At 33.6% G+C, this 15,748-nt stretch overlaps 1 protein-coding gene across 1 annotated transcript in view; it reads right to left on the reverse strand.

The window, feature by feature from the left end:
* LOC145246869 (multifunctional procollagen lysine hydroxylase and glycosyltransferase LH3-like) overlaps positions 1-15,748 on the reverse strand; it is a 111,573-nt gene that overhangs the window by 39,400 nt on the left and 56,425 nt on the right. Inside the window, exons 3-7 of the mRNA XM_080108731.1 lie at positions 14,317-14,453; positions 13,299-13,413; positions 5,704-5,755; positions 4,307-4,419; positions 1,787-1,850 (exon numbers count right to left, since the gene is read on the reverse strand). Coding sequence (XP_079964857.1) covers positions 1,787-1,850; positions 4,307-4,419; positions 5,704-5,755; positions 13,299-13,413; positions 14,317-14,453 — 481 coding nt within the window. The remainder of the gene's footprint in view (positions 1-1,786; positions 1,851-4,306; positions 4,420-5,703; positions 5,756-13,298; positions 13,414-14,316; positions 14,454-15,748) is intronic.

Consider the following 15,748-nt stretch of genomic DNA (forward strand, 5'->3'; position numbering starts at 1 on the left):
CAAAAGTCACCAGGGGACGTCAAATCCTCGTGAAAATGAACAACAATGCAGTTTTAGGCCTTAACATATGTAAATTTGAGTTCTACACTATGCAAAAAAAAGAAATGACTAAGTTCATCACCCCACCCCCTCCCCCATTTAGCCCTAAAAGTCCCCAAGGCTTTAACATATTTAAATGAGTTCAGCACCATGCAAAACTGCTAATAAATAAACATACACAGAAAATTTTGGACAAATATGGTAAAATAGTCCCAAAAATGGAGTGCTTTTATTAGCCCTAAAAGAACCCCTGGGGCACACCCAAAAGTTATCGCGAAGTATAGACAAACAAAATTATATGAAAATCGGTTAGTTACAACTTTTCAGAAAGTTTCATTAAAATCCAAGGCATCAATATTTTTAATAAGCACAAAAGTATCAAATTTAGCCATTTTAAACCAAAAAGCACCCCTAGGGGGGCAACCGGAATTTTCCTGGAAAATCTGTTTTGTTACTTTTTTTTACTCATATCATGTTTAATGTTTGTGCAAAATTTCAAAGAATTCTAAGGCATAGTTATTGAGAAAAGTGCAGACATGAACGGACAAGGGTGATCCTACTATTTTTCCAGCTACCTTGGCAATAGACTTGATGTACGTGTTCCATTTCAGGTCAGGAGTACAGGTCAAACTCAGAAGCTTATCAAAGCATGGACCTTCCCCTAGTCGAGAGCCATCCATTTCAATTGATGCCAGATGGGGATCAGAACGTCAATGATGTAAAGATAGGAGCTTGGTTTTAGATGCATTAAAAGTGACCAGCCACCTCTTCTCCCACTTTACCACGCGCTCTAGATCAGAGGAAAGAGAATCAGAGAGAACTTTGCCATTTACAGCCTTTGATGTGTTACCATAGATGCTTATGTCATCAGCATAGATGTCAACGAATGATTTAAGTATGTATTTTGGGAGATCATTGATGTAGATCAGGGAGAGCGTTTGGCCGAGGATGGACCCCTGAGGGACTCCAGCATTATATATAGTCTCTTATATCCTAATGCAAAACATTAAAAGTGCAGCATTTTCCAAGTTTTCAAACAAGTTGCTATTCAAATCCATTCAAACTAACATACAGCATTCACCAATCGGGTTGAGCCGATGAACGTTGAAGAAGCGACGTTTTTAGGAAATTTAATTAACAAGCGTTTTTTTTTTGTTTTGTTTTTTTTTTTTTTTTTTTACATAGGCATCTACACTTATCAAGGCCAAGAGGCCACTCGAGGATAAGGGTTAATGAGTGTACAATAGAAATTGGAAAATATAGTAATTGTTAGTAATGGAAATTCGGTAAATTTGTTAACTTATATAGAACGGTTCATCAAAAACTTGTTTACATTAGACTTGAAGACAACCATATTGTAGTCAGCTGGAAAGCAGGAAAATGCAAGATAATTCCACAGGCGTGCAGTTCTAAGAAAGAAGCTTTGTTCATGGAATCTACGTTTAGGTTTAGGCACAGATAAAGAGTGGGGGGAAATTAGTGATAGTGTTTTCTGGTAGGCGGGGGTTTCTTGTGAAAGTCTGGCAAGTGGGAGGGCATAGATTGGAGCTCAGCATTTCTCCCCATCACATGTATATCCTGGTCAAGGGAGATTACTTTTTTTTTTCCTTCTAGAAAATGTTGCTGAACATACAGTGTCTGGTATTCCCTAAATGGTCACCCATCTCAATGTCGCTTAATTTCGATGATCTAACGAGAACCGGTGTGTCGATATGAAAAGATGTTTTCGTTTGCGGAGTTTCCTTACCTAAAGCTCCATTCAAATTCTGAAAAATCACAGATTTGGTGTCCAATCGCATATCCCATTTTAACTGGAAACAAAAAGGAAAACAGGTTCAGATAATCTGCAATAAATTTGTTTTTAAATTTAAAATAAAAATTGCTACAAATTCAATTTCGTTCAGGTTTATAGAAATACTAGCAGATGTACCTGGTGTTGCCCGGTATTAAATGTAAAATTAAATTCTTTAAAAAAAAAAAAAAAAAAAAAAAACAAAGAAAAAAATATACAAAGAAACTAAGACGTGCATGCAAGTATTGGTTTTTCTAAACAATTCACTTTTAAGTAAAAAAAAAAAAAAAAATACTCGAGTTAAGATCGAAACCAAAACAGTAAGATACTAAGTCAAGTGCGATAACCATTAGGCCAGCTTGCCACGACTTTAAAAAGTGTTTTCAAACCTACTTATTCTTAGCATAAGGAAACTGTCATGTGAACAATTTGCGCATGCGACGTCATGAAACAGTTGACAAACAGATAAAAACCTGATGCCCCCGCCCCCTGCCAAGTACAAATTTTTCAATTTTGACTGCTTAGCAACCCTTTTTTCTGGATGAAAAGTTTTCCACGTGTCTGAATACCCTATATACCAAATTTTAAGTCTGTAGATCAAACATTTGTTGAGTTCAGAGTTGTCCTCTCACACACACACACACACACACACACACTTTTACAGATATATAAATTTGGGTGGTTGTACAGATAAAGACGAATAATTGGCAATAGTTAAGATTATCCATTCTTTTTGATTTCTGCTGTTTATTTTGCTTAGACATGATTAAGCAGACAAGAAAGCCATTCTTAAAAAAAAAAAATGTGGGGGGAGGGCTTTCATGTTAACTGAGAGGAAGATAATATTAATCCTAGGGGACCATATCTTGCTTGTCATTGTCGTCCAATCTGCGGAGCAGAAACCTAGAGTCAAAAAGAGCAAACAATCTTGATAATAACCAAATTATTTCTTAAGATTCAAAATAAAATGGCTACATATTTAATTTAGTTCAACTTTACAGAAACATTGTGTTAAGTTTGAGACATTGCGTTGAACAAAAATGGCAGCGTGGTTCAGATCAGCTACCAAGAATCAAATGCGGTCCGTCGCGTAGGTAACCTCTTAAGTTCTGAGATATTATGTTGAACAAAGATGGCGGCGTAGTTCAGATCAGTAACCAAGATGGCGGCGAAGAATTAAATGCGGTCCGTGACGTAGCAAATGGCGAACTGATTGAATCCAAAATTGGACAATTTTTATAATAATTTTGCGACGTATTGATTGGTTGTTTAGCACAGCCGTTGGTTATAAAAATGATTGGCGAATCCATTCGTCTCGTACCCGCCCATCACAAGTCAAAAACATTTTACAATATGCATTAAATTGTTTGGAAGAATCGGAATAGAAACTTGTGCATTAAAACCGCTAAAAGATACGGACAAGAAAGAACATATCAATACCCCTGACTTTACGAAGTATTGAATATTTTTCCTTGATTTTGATACAATTATCAATTCCGATTCTTTATAAATCTCTAAATATTTTACTATAAAGTTGTTATTTTATAAGACTTGAAAATTTATGTTTCTTTTTTTTTTTTGCATGATGTGGTCTGTAGATTAAAACCCCACACGTAAATTTTAAACGTTTTTTTTTTGCTGATTGGAAAGAAGTTTATATAAAATAATTTTATAAAAGAAACAGGTTCTCTAGAGTACAATGTAGAATAACATATATTTTGGACTAAGTAACTGCATGGAGGCATGCGAAGCTCCTTCCCGGGCAATTTCACGGATTTCGATGACAACAAAAATATAGGAGTGTGAAATATTCGTTGATCATCATTCAATCCTGGGCAACGTTGGGTCTCCCTGCTAGTTTATTTACATATATGTTTATGGGAAAAATATGTGTATTCAATCATATTTCATTCTTTAATTTATGAAGCTCGATGTAACTACAGAGCAAATACAAATAAATGAAAAAAAGTCTATATTCCAAATTTCAAGATGTTGCCCATCTTACCGTTTATTTTTTTTCAGCATGTTAAAATATTCAATTCTTGAGAGTACAAGTAATTATTACGTCAATTTTTTTTAAAGTATTCTACCCTGACTCATCAGAAGAATAGGAACTCCTCAACTTTAAAAGAAAATAAAAGGAATATGGGCATGATTTTCTTTTAAAGCTGATGCTATATACATCTGTATAGGTGTAGAACATCCTTTACACACAAGTTGTGTCATTGCTACCACCACCATCAATGTTTTAAACTAAGGCTGTTTTTTCGTCCGTTGACACAAAACCATGCCAACATTTGGTTGTTAGTTTATAAAAAGGTTTAGTCAAAAGGTCAGAACAGAAACGTTGCACGTGCTTACCCTCAAACTTTTCTACTACAATGTAACATGCGTATTAATTAAATATCAAAAATAAAAATTTCAGATTTATTTCAGATTCGCTTTCAAAAGATCCACAAAATTGGAAATACTTACGCGAAGTGATTTATCCAAGAATATTTTTGTAAAATAAAGCTGATCATCAGCCCTGTTTTCAACTTTCTTGTGGTTTAGGATTTCAATTATGTCTTTTGCGACTCCAATGTATCCTACGAAAAAAAAAAAAAGGGGGAGGAATATGAATAAGGAGTGTTGTCTGAGAATGTTTTTTTTTTAGATAATTTTTACCTTTCATCTTTTTTGTTGTTTTTTTTAAATAATTTTTATCTTCCATTTTTTTTTTGTTTTTTTAAATAATTTTTACCTTTCATTTTTTTTTTGTGTTTTTTTAAAATAATTTTTATCTTTCATTTTTTTTTTGTTTTTTTAAAATAATTTTTATCTTCCATTTTTTTTTGTTTTTTTTAAATAATTTTTACCTTTCATTTTTTTTGTGTTTTTTTTAAATAATTTTTACCTTTCATTTTTTTTTGTTTTTTTAGATAATTTTTATCTTCCATTTTTTTTTTGTTTTTTTAAATAATTTTTACCTTTCATTTTTTTTTTGTGTTTTTTTTAAATAATTTTTATCTTTCATTTTTTTTTTTTTTTAAAATAATTTTTATCTTCCTTTTTTTTTGTTTTTTTTTAGATAATTTTTACCTTTCATTTTTTTTTTGTTTTTTTAAAATAATTTTTATCTTCCATTTTTTTTGTTTTTTTTTAGATAATTTTTACCTTTCATTTTTTTGTTGTTTTTTTTAAATAATTTTTATCTTCCATTTTTTTCCTTTACAAACTGTTTTTTTTTTTAAATTAAAAAAAAAAAAATGTTAAATTTAAACATTGTTATTACTTGGTCATTAAATTATTAGTTGAATGAAATTGTCATAAAATTGGAATTGATTTTGTTAAACTAATTTTTTTTTTTTTTTTTTCAAGAATATGAGTATGATAGCAAAAAAAAATTCTGAAATCAAGACAAATTTCCCCACTTTTTTTTTCTTTTTTACTTGCCTCGCCATGAGGGCAGTTAGACACAAGGTTAGTTTTTATATGTGTGTGTGTGTGTGTGGGGGGGAACAGCTCCCCAAAAAGAGGCACTCTAGTTAGTAACAAAAATAAAAATGTGTCATGAGGATTTCTCCGCTATTAATGGAGACGAAAAAATAAAGTGCCGCATCAGAACAGATACTACACTTTTATCTTGGTCCGAAAGCCAAGAGTCCACATTGAAAAGGGGAAGCAACTCTGCTCCATACTAATTTCTCAACCTGGAGATGATGGCCCTATCCTTATCAATTTTCTTGGAGAGGGTGGGGAACACCTCACTAATAAAAAACTTACAAAGAGAGGAATAGGAAAAGAAAAAGAAAGATAAAGTGGGAGGGAGGAAGAGGGAGAGAGAGAGAGGAAGAAAGAGAAATAAAATTGATAGATTCTTTCTGACTCACCTCCAGAGTTCAGGAACCGTTTTTCAGTGGCGCCAACTGTTGGATATTCTTTCTGCATAAAATAAATTTAATCATAGTCAGTTATTCCATAATATTTATAAGTGAATAAAAGAGGTTAGCGTTTCATGGTTTATGTTTCAACATTAATTCATTTTTTTGCATTTATAAGATTAATTTATTAAAAATTTAATCGTTATTTTCAGGGAAAGTGTTCGATCTTTGCTTTTGCCTTGTCAGATATTCTTTACCGCAATAAAAAAAAAAAAAAGACTTTTTTCCAATGTGCTTGAACAATTTCTTGTTTGGAACAACTTTCCTGCGGAACACATTACTGTAGAACTGGTTCTTTGCTGATGAAAACTAAGTAGTCTTCAAATTTAATGCCAACAAATTCTTATTAGTAAAATGCAGTTCATACTACTGATTAGTGTTAGTACTCTCATAGTGTTCCTCATTTTTCGATTGGTAATCATTCCATCTCATTAACTTTTATTCTCAACTGACTCCTAGCCTTGACCCAAGCAATAAAAATGAAAAAAAAAAAAGAAAAAAAAAAAGAAAAAAGAACCCCCCCCCCCGGCATTCAGAAGAACCCAGAGTTTCTCCAGAATAATAAAAAAAATTTATGATTTGTTTAATTGCCATCAACATACAAATATCTTGTTTTGTTTCATTACGACTATTACAATTTATTTTGGATCATAAAAAACTTTTACGAATGTCAATTTATGGAAGCAGTTTATTCAATTGTCGTCAATGTCATAAATGTTTTGCATCATTTCAGTACAAATATTATTTTTATGCTAGTAAATAAAGCGTAATAGTTGTAATGAAATGACGCAAGATATTTACAGTATTGTCGACAAACAAACTGACATATGTAAAAGTTTTATTCTTATGACTGAAAATAAATTGTAAAACTTTTACGAATGTCAATTCGTTTAATTGTTGACAACACTGCAAATATCCAAATTCCCAAGTTCGACAGAAATATTCCAGAGTTCGACAAGATACACCTAAAGAAGGTCAGAGGCTACATCGACCGAAACGTGAAAATCACACTCAAGATGAGAACAGTAGTCCGATGAATTCAAATAATACAAACATTCCAGAGTTCGACAAGATAAACCGAAAGATAGTCAAAAGTTCTATCGACTGAAATATTATGCAAATGACACTAAAGATGAGAATAGTATTCGGAAGAATCCAAATACAGCGGTACCTCGATACTCAACCATAATTCATTCCAGATGTTTGTTCGAACACTGAAACATTCGACAACCGAAACGATATTTCCCCTTTAAATTAACTGAAATAGAATTGGTTCCAGAGTTTAAAAGTCCCTTTTTTATCTGTAAACTTTGAGGATTTTATACATTTAATGGTAAAAGAAATTCTATTTCTTAAATGTTCACATAATCGGTTTAGCTTTGTGTAAAGACTGTAGAAGCAGTTTTTCTCACACAATTACTGTCGTCCCGAGATATGTCCGTTTCATTCGTCGTATTGATTTTTTTTTTTTTTTTTTTTTTTTACATTTTGGACACTTCAAGGTCCTTTGTCCTCCCACGCAAAAGACGGGTTGAATAATCGAATTGTGTGGTTCTGGTGCCACGCTAATGTGGTAAAAATAACTCAGACACCATCTAACCTTTTTTAGACTGTCAAAAGGGTTGCAATGACGCTGTTCTAAATATAACTCTTGGCGGTCCTTGGTGTGAGGTTGGTTTGTCACACTGCATTCCAAAAGTATCACGACCAGTATGAAATACAACATTCCATTGAGGAACACCACTGCTTGTTTACATTTGAAGCGAAGCCGGTGGTTCGAACTCCCTAATTTCATTCAACTACTGAGGCAAGAAATTCTCCAACTTTTGGTTCAAACACCAAGTTGTTCGATCACCGAAACATTAGACAACCAGGGTATATGAACAAATGTCATATGAACAAATTTTATATTTCATAATTTTTGAGATAAGGATTTAGGTTATTCGAACTACTATTCTTACTGTGGATGCTCTTCAACATTTTAGCCAATGTAACCTCTTCACGTCTTCTGTTTGGTTGAACTTGGAAATCTCTACAGGCAAAACCAAGAAAAAAATCCAGTATAGATTCTCCAAGTTTGATAAGACGCTTTTAAAAAAGGTTAGAGGTTATGTCGGAGGTTATTTTGATAAATATTTCAACATTCATGGTCACATATATATATATTATTCCTTAATTGGAATTCATTTTTGAGATGAGCATTATATATATTAATTTATTTTTATTTCGGACTATTATTCTCATCTTTATTAGTTGTTGTTTTCATCTTTATTGGTTGTTGTTTTTAACGACATTTTGGCCAACTATTCCTCTGGCCTTTGTCAGAGGAATACTTGGCCGAAACGTTGTGAATAAACAAAACCAATAAAAGATCAAAAAACAGCAACTAATAAAGATGAGAATAATAGTCCGAAATAAAAATAAATTAATATTCATGGTCACCAATCTATTGTTGCCACATCTGGGCTGGTGCACCAGCTAGTCCCTCCCTCGAGAACAGGGTACAAAAAAAAAAAAAACAAAAAAAAAAACACAGTCTTTAGTCTCATGGGTCTCATACCATATACGACGCGCCAGTCACATCGCCATAATGTTACATCTCGGTGTTTAAAAAAAAAATAAATACTTCAACGGAATCTGCTCCGCTGCACTTGTGTCCCTGTCAATGTAAATACTCCCCCAACCAAACTGACAGGTAGCAAAATCACACCCCTTCATTGTGGCGGTCTCAAGATGCAGGAAGGCTCTCGACTTTCATAGCTTCTTTCCTTTAACTGCTTGCCTTTGGAAGTCTCTTCCTGCTCCCGACTCTACTAACATGCAGAAATTTGAATGTGAACAAGCATCTCACTGCACAACTCCCCACTTAGGATGCCTCTATAAATATGGCCCCTAATTTATAGTAGACCTTTATGTTCCAGCAGCACTGTGCCTTGTTTGGGGTGGGTAAATGTAAAAAAAAAAAAGAATTATTTGTCCCAAGATAGATTATAGCTAAGCAGCAAGGCTACCCAGCATCACCCCCGAGTCTTAATTCTTCTAAATTACAAAAAATTAAACTAAAACTTAATATACTTACAAGGAAATGCTTATACATGAAATAAGTTTGATAAGTTAAATATTTTTTTCATTCCAAACAATTTGCATTCATTACCAGAAAAAACGACACCATCTTAAGTCTTCCTAGGCAGATTAATTATTTTTTTAAAGAAATTGAAACAAGACATATTTTATTCATATAGCCTTGTTAAGAACATAATCCCATTTTTAGAACACATTGCCATAAGACTGATTCCCTGCAGTTATAAGTTATCTTTAAGTTTGATGTCAACAAATATGTGCCAAACTATCCGCTTAAATAATCAAATTTTGTTTGTTTATCCTTTTCAAGCCTCTCAGAGTATTGTTCATCATCATAATCTCATTAACCCTTATCCTTGAGTGGCTTTTTACCTTGGCAAGTAATGACTTAGTAGTTTCACAGAATAAACCGACAAACCGGAATAAAACTTATTTTGTAGAAAGAATGCTCTCAAAAAAGAAAAGGTGAACGGCCTGGATCTATTTTAGGGTACTTCTATGTCAAATCATTCGGCGTTTGAGAACCAAATCATCGGATTTTGTTTTAACCTGCACCACAGATGGACATCATAAAAAATTAAACAAGCTGAGCAAGCGAGATCCCCTTCCACGAGTGAAAAATTTACTTTCACCATGACCAATGTTTGTGCAAAATTTTAAAGAAATATCTAAGGCATGGTTATTGAGAAAAGTGCAAACAAACGAACAGGAGGGAATTACTTGGTCCAATCCCTCTTTTGTCAGGGGACTGAAAATTTGAGCATGTAACTTTAAACGGTTTCCAATTTAGAGTATTTTTCCGCTGCATGAGATATCGGCATGGTTACATTTTAATAATCATATTTTCTTTAATATTTTCACTTGTTTTTGTTTTTCAATCTTTGCCGCTTCTACAGTTTAGTCAAGACATTAAAAATGAAAATATTGAAAAAAAAAAAAAAAGTTATATTGTACGTACTAGTTATAGTCTGAGGTTCTCTGAAAAAAAAAATTCACTTAATTTCATCAAGTAGTTCTTATTTTACAGCGAAAAAACAATTTGTTATGATACCGAGCAAAAGTTTCGATTTTTAGGAAGAAAAGCTAGTAATAAAGATGGGGAGGGAGTGTCAGCGCTTTAACTGGAGTTATCTCCCTTTGGCGTGTTCAACAAATTTCGTAATGGCTGACTTCAACGCGCTCTCATAAAAACGTGTTTTTCTGCTGTAAAATAAAAACTACTCGATCAAATTAAATTAATTTTTTTTTCCGGAGATCTTCAGTCCAAAACGGATACGTACAATATAACCTTTTTTCGATATTTTCATTTTTTAATGTCTTTACTAAACTGTACAAGTACCCCATTTTCTTATCAGTTTGTTCAAGCTGGATGCCAGACATTCACCCGCTATTTTATATATTCCGATTGAGAAATCTTTTTTAATATTCTAACTATCCCTTTACGCGCAATTGTGTAAATCTCTCTTGCACTTGGTTCACCAGGTATTTTCAGTTTGAAACAGGACATAATCCTGAAAATTCACTCAAATATTTTGACCCGAAGAATAAAAAAAAAAATGGCATCAGATTTGTTCAGAATTGAAGCCTTCAATGTGATTTCATCAGATTTTAGAATTTTTCATGTGCACTAAAATGAGGGAAAATAAATGATATGATTGATATAGCACCGTTCTTTTTGTTTTGTTTTTGGACAATCATGCAGGCAAGTACCTCTGAACCAAAAAATTCATTAACCCTTATCCTTGACTGGCTTTTCACCTTGATAAGTGATGACTCGTTAGTTTCATAAAAGTAACTGATGAACCAGAATAAAACACCGACTTTATAGGATGGATGTTATCAATCGAAACAGAAATGGTGAATAGCTCGGATCTAGTTTATTATGATGATGTTATATCCTTACTTTAATTAAGAATACAGCAAGAAACAAGGGGCTTATTTACAAGGGAATACACGTGAAGTAAGAGTTACTCGACCTCTTCTCTTATTCTCTTCCTGTCTTTTTACCTTCTCCGTCAGTCACGTGAGAGGGTCAATAATATCTATAGTTCATTTCATCTATGAAGGGATGTTAGGTTATTCCATTACATCAGATGATAAATAAAATCAAAAACAAGGTGATAATCCAGATATGGTCCACATGTGGAGTTCAGCCACCAAGATAATCATGTTATATATTCTCTGCGGCTGGTTGTCCAATGTGTCTATATAATTTCTAAAAACAAACTTTTGGCACTGTCTCGATATATACACTTGGAAGTGAAATAAAAGACATAGCTGGGTTATAAAATATTTTGTTTATTCCAATGACAACATTTTCGATTTCAGTATGATGGTTGTGACATCAGTGATGGTACGTGGCGGGGGTGTGGATGTTTGGTAGTCAGGAAAATGCTTCAGTATGTCTTCGCTCTGTGACCGACTTTGTTTTATTCATTTATTCATTTATTCATTCATTCATTCATTCATTCATTTATTCATTCATTCATTCATTTATTTATTCATTCATTCATTCATTCATTTATTCATTCATTCATTCATTCATTTATTCATTCATTCATTCATTTATTCATTCATTCATTTATTCATTCATTTATTTATTCATTTATTCATTCATTTATTTATTCATTTATTTATTCATTCATTCATTCATTTATTCATTCATTTATTCATTCATTCATTCATTCATTCATTTATTCATTCATTCATTTATTTATTCATTTATTTATTTATTCATTCCTTCATTTATTCATTCATTTATTTATTTATTCATTTATTTATTTATTTATTCATTCATTTATTTATTGCGGACACTTATCCTCATCTTTCAGTTGTTGTTGTTGTTTCACGGCGTTTCAGCGAACTATTCCTCTGGCCTCTGTCAGGTGGTAACCGCGACGGGATAGGAACTTCGAATCTCTTGACTGCATCCTCAGCAATTACTGCCTTCCATAGTTGTTGTCGTCTCACCACGTTTGGGCCAAGTAAGCCTCTGGTCAGATTTGGGTAGGATTGAAACCGCTATCTTCAAACAATGCTAACCTGGAACCATAGAGATTTAATAGTCCGCAATAAATGAATGCATAAATAAATAATACTCATCTTGATAATGAATTCCAATTAATTAAATAACATTTCTCTGTTTTGTTCGCTTTCTGTTGTTTATTTATATAAACATTCTTTCATTCCGGAATGTTTAATATTTTCTATTGTTTATTGTTCTACTTCTTTGACCGATCTTTCTCTCACATATTTCTGGTCAAATTATGCATTTCAACAGACAATGGTGGACAGCATTGCATTTCCTCACATGGAATTAATTTGCGTGTTTGCAACCCATCAAATGGGTCTCTTCACAGCGTCCGCTGCCAAATATTCAACATCGTAAAAAATGTGATATCCACTAAAATGACATATATATATATATATCACATTTCTAAATTTTTGAGATAAGGATTGCTATTCATATTATTTGGATTCTTTTGACTACTGTTCTCATCTCGAGTGTTATTTTTGCAACATTTTGGCTAATGTAACCTCTGACCTTTAGGGATGTCTTGTCAAAATCACGAACATTTCTACCAAACTCAGGAATTTACATGGAATTTCAAATGCAACTTATTATCAGAAGAGCTTCGAAGTAGTAGTACAAAGATATATTTATGGCAATTAAGTCACACAGAAATGGCCATACTTCATCTTGGCAGGGAATCATCAGGCTTCAACGTTCTGGCTGGTATTCTCCAAGGTGATACACTTGCACCTTTCCTTTTGATGATTGTAATAAACTACATCATGTGTATCTCTGTGGATGCATTCAATAACAATGGACTGATGTATCAACCTTTCAGCAAAACAACAGCGTCGTTTGGATGGATGTTACACACGTCTTTTGAGAAGAGTTCTTAATCTCTAATGGCAAAATCACTCAACTCTACAAATGATATATGGAGATTTACCGAGAGTATCAACCTCAGTTTGTAAAAGACATGCTCTCGTTCTGTCAGCCATAATTGGGTAGAAGTTCTAATTAATTCACAGTTGTATTTTGAGTGTCGCCTACGTTGAGGATTGAACCTCCAACCTACAGAAGAGTCTAACTTTACTACTGAATTTCACAAAGTATTTTATCCGCTATGCCACAACCTACAAACTATTTTTTGAAATTCACTTGTACCATACACTTTTCTGGAAGTCGGGTGAAAAAATGCAATTGCGAATTATTTACGACTTCTACCCAGTCATGGCTGATAGGAACAAGAGCATACGTCGTCTGTAGATTAAATAAAGCGTTCCGTTCGAAATTCTGTGCAGATTCCAATGTTCAACAAGACCTGAAGAATGTTGGCCGAAATGTGAAAGTAACACTGAAGATGAGAAGAGTAGTCCTAAGAATCCAGATAATACAAACGTCATTTATACGTAAAAATAAATAAATAAATAAATGAAAGTGTTCAACTTACAGAAAGTGTGTGTTCTGGCCAGCAGAAGCCTTCAGCTGAAAAGACGACGCGAGCATTGAAATTGTTGTATTTGTTCAGGATATCAGCAGTGCCATTGGTGAAGACGACGTCATAACTGCAGAAATGAAATTACAGAAAGAAAATTAAAAAGTCAACAAAATATAATAGTTAATTGATTTTGCACTTTCAGCCATTAATCCATCTATTAATTGTTGAGATAAGGACCGATAAGAAAGATAGGACGAAATATGGAACAAGGACCCCAGCCAACTTCAATACGAAGAAACAAAGGACAGATTTCGGTTGATACTGGTTTGACCTCCATCTTCGTATGTTCAATCAGATTTTTCACAAACAAGAACACATTTTTTATATATTTACACTTTAATCTTTGGATTGATATTTTTATTAAAAAAGTGAAGCACGCATACTCCCCCTATGAGTGCACAGTGAACGAGGCATAAAAAAAATGACCAAGTTCAAAATTTGCCCCCCCCCCCAATTTAGCTCTAAAAGTCTCCAGGGGACGTCAAACCCTGGTGAAAATGAACAAATGGTGCAGTTTTAGGCCTTAACATATGTAAATTTGAGTTCTGCACCATGCAAAAAAAAGAAATGAACAAATTCATTTACCCCACCCCCCTCACCCCATTTAGCCCCAAAAGTCCTCAAGGCCTTAAACATATTTAAATTTGAGTTCAGCACCATGCAAAACTGCTAAATAGACATACAGACAGAAAATTTTGGACAAATATGATAAAATAGTCCCAAAAATGGAGTGTTTTTATTAGCCCTAAAAGAGGCCCTGGGGTACACCCAAAAGTTATCGCAAAGTATAGACAAACAAAATTATATAGAAATCAGTTACGATTTGTCGGAGTAAAGTAAGTAAGGATAGTGTCTATCACTATTCAATGATTGATAAAATTCTACAAACATAAAATTCTACAAACAGAGCACATTTTGCACCACTGTTGATTGGGTCACATACATCACAGTCAGTTAAAAAATTGCTTACCTGTCTGTATAAAGAAGGATAAGATCCTCTCGGTCGGCATACTTTGCCAAAGCTTTTTTGAGCAAATTCAGTTTATGCCCTCCACCAGCAAACCTCGCTATATCACCACCATCCCACTCTTCGCCCATGCCAACAACCTGGAAAATTAATAAATTTTAATAAACTTGTATATACAACAACAAAAAAAGAGCTATAACCCTACAGGTTCTATGGGTCGTATCCGTCGCAAGTCTGGTTCACGGGACCATATTTGTGATATACCCTTGGCTGTGTTCATCAATCTCGGCTCACAGGACCATAGATGCAACCCAGCAGGGCTACACTCTAACCTCTCACTGGAAAATACTGTTTTGAGACTCTGGGCATGTAAAATGTATACGACCCTAAGTCTATGTGGCAACTCCTATCTTCAGCTGGTCGTTCATCATCAGATGCTGCAGTTGGGTTCATCCTTCATCGATGCTCTAATGAATGGCTTGTATGCTGCTCTTTTCAGCTGCAATTTGGTGTTGGTGCTGTAACAAATGGTGTTTCAAGTTAACAATTCAAAAATAACTCCATTTCTTGTGAACAAAAATAATTATTTAAAAGCTCTTCAAGGTAAACTTCGTACAAGGAAAGCCAAGTTCTTTAGGTTCTCGACAGCTTCGTGATGCAGGTTGTTACAACTAGGTTTGTTTAGACAATCTCCCAACTAGAAACTTTCAACTTAGCGCTTACGGGGATTTACTGAGGCTTAAGGTGGCTACATTGAATAGATGTCAGCTCTACTACATAATTAAGTTACCCGAATGGATTTTTTTCAATAAAATGTTAAAAATAAAGCTGTAGTTTTGTTTTCTTTAGGGTGACACTTATCGTTCCACCCTGTATATGTTTGTTTGCAAACTTTTAGTTAGAAAAAGAAATAAAATTTCAGTTCTGTGATCGACAAAACTCCAAATATATTCTTCAGTTTAAAATATAAGCTATCTTACTGGCTGATTTTTATTTTTAGGTGATTATTTAAAAATGTTTTGCTGCAATATTTTTTTACTCATAATGGGAGGTATGGTCCCTCAGAGTTGGAAGATTTTATTTATAAATGCTGCTGCTAGGAAGTGAGGAATCAAATTAATTCACGTTCTGCTGTCAACCAATCAGAAACCAGAATTGCTCCATAAGAATTAAACCTTTTTTTTTTTTAGCAATCTTGCACATATTTTTTTTTCATGTCAACACGAGAAGAGTCTTTTGTTCTTTGGCTGCAAAATTATAAAATCCGGAACCTGTACAGAACAGCTGTCCACTGAGAATTCGTCATCTCTAGGACTTGTATAGAATAATTAACCATCAGAAACTCTTCTGAAACTAAACATGTCTTACAATTCAAGATGTTTCATATTAACAGTAATCCGACGCAGACTCCTCGTTTCTTCAAAAATTACTCCAA

The sequence above is a fragment of the Euprymna scolopes genome, chromosome 24, assembly GCF_053919585.1.
Source record: "Euprymna scolopes isolate OS-2025 chromosome 24, ASM5391958v1, whole genome shotgun sequence".
In the NCBI taxonomy this organism is placed as follows: Eukaryota; Metazoa; Mollusca; class Cephalopoda; order Sepiida; family Sepiolidae; genus Euprymna; species Euprymna scolopes.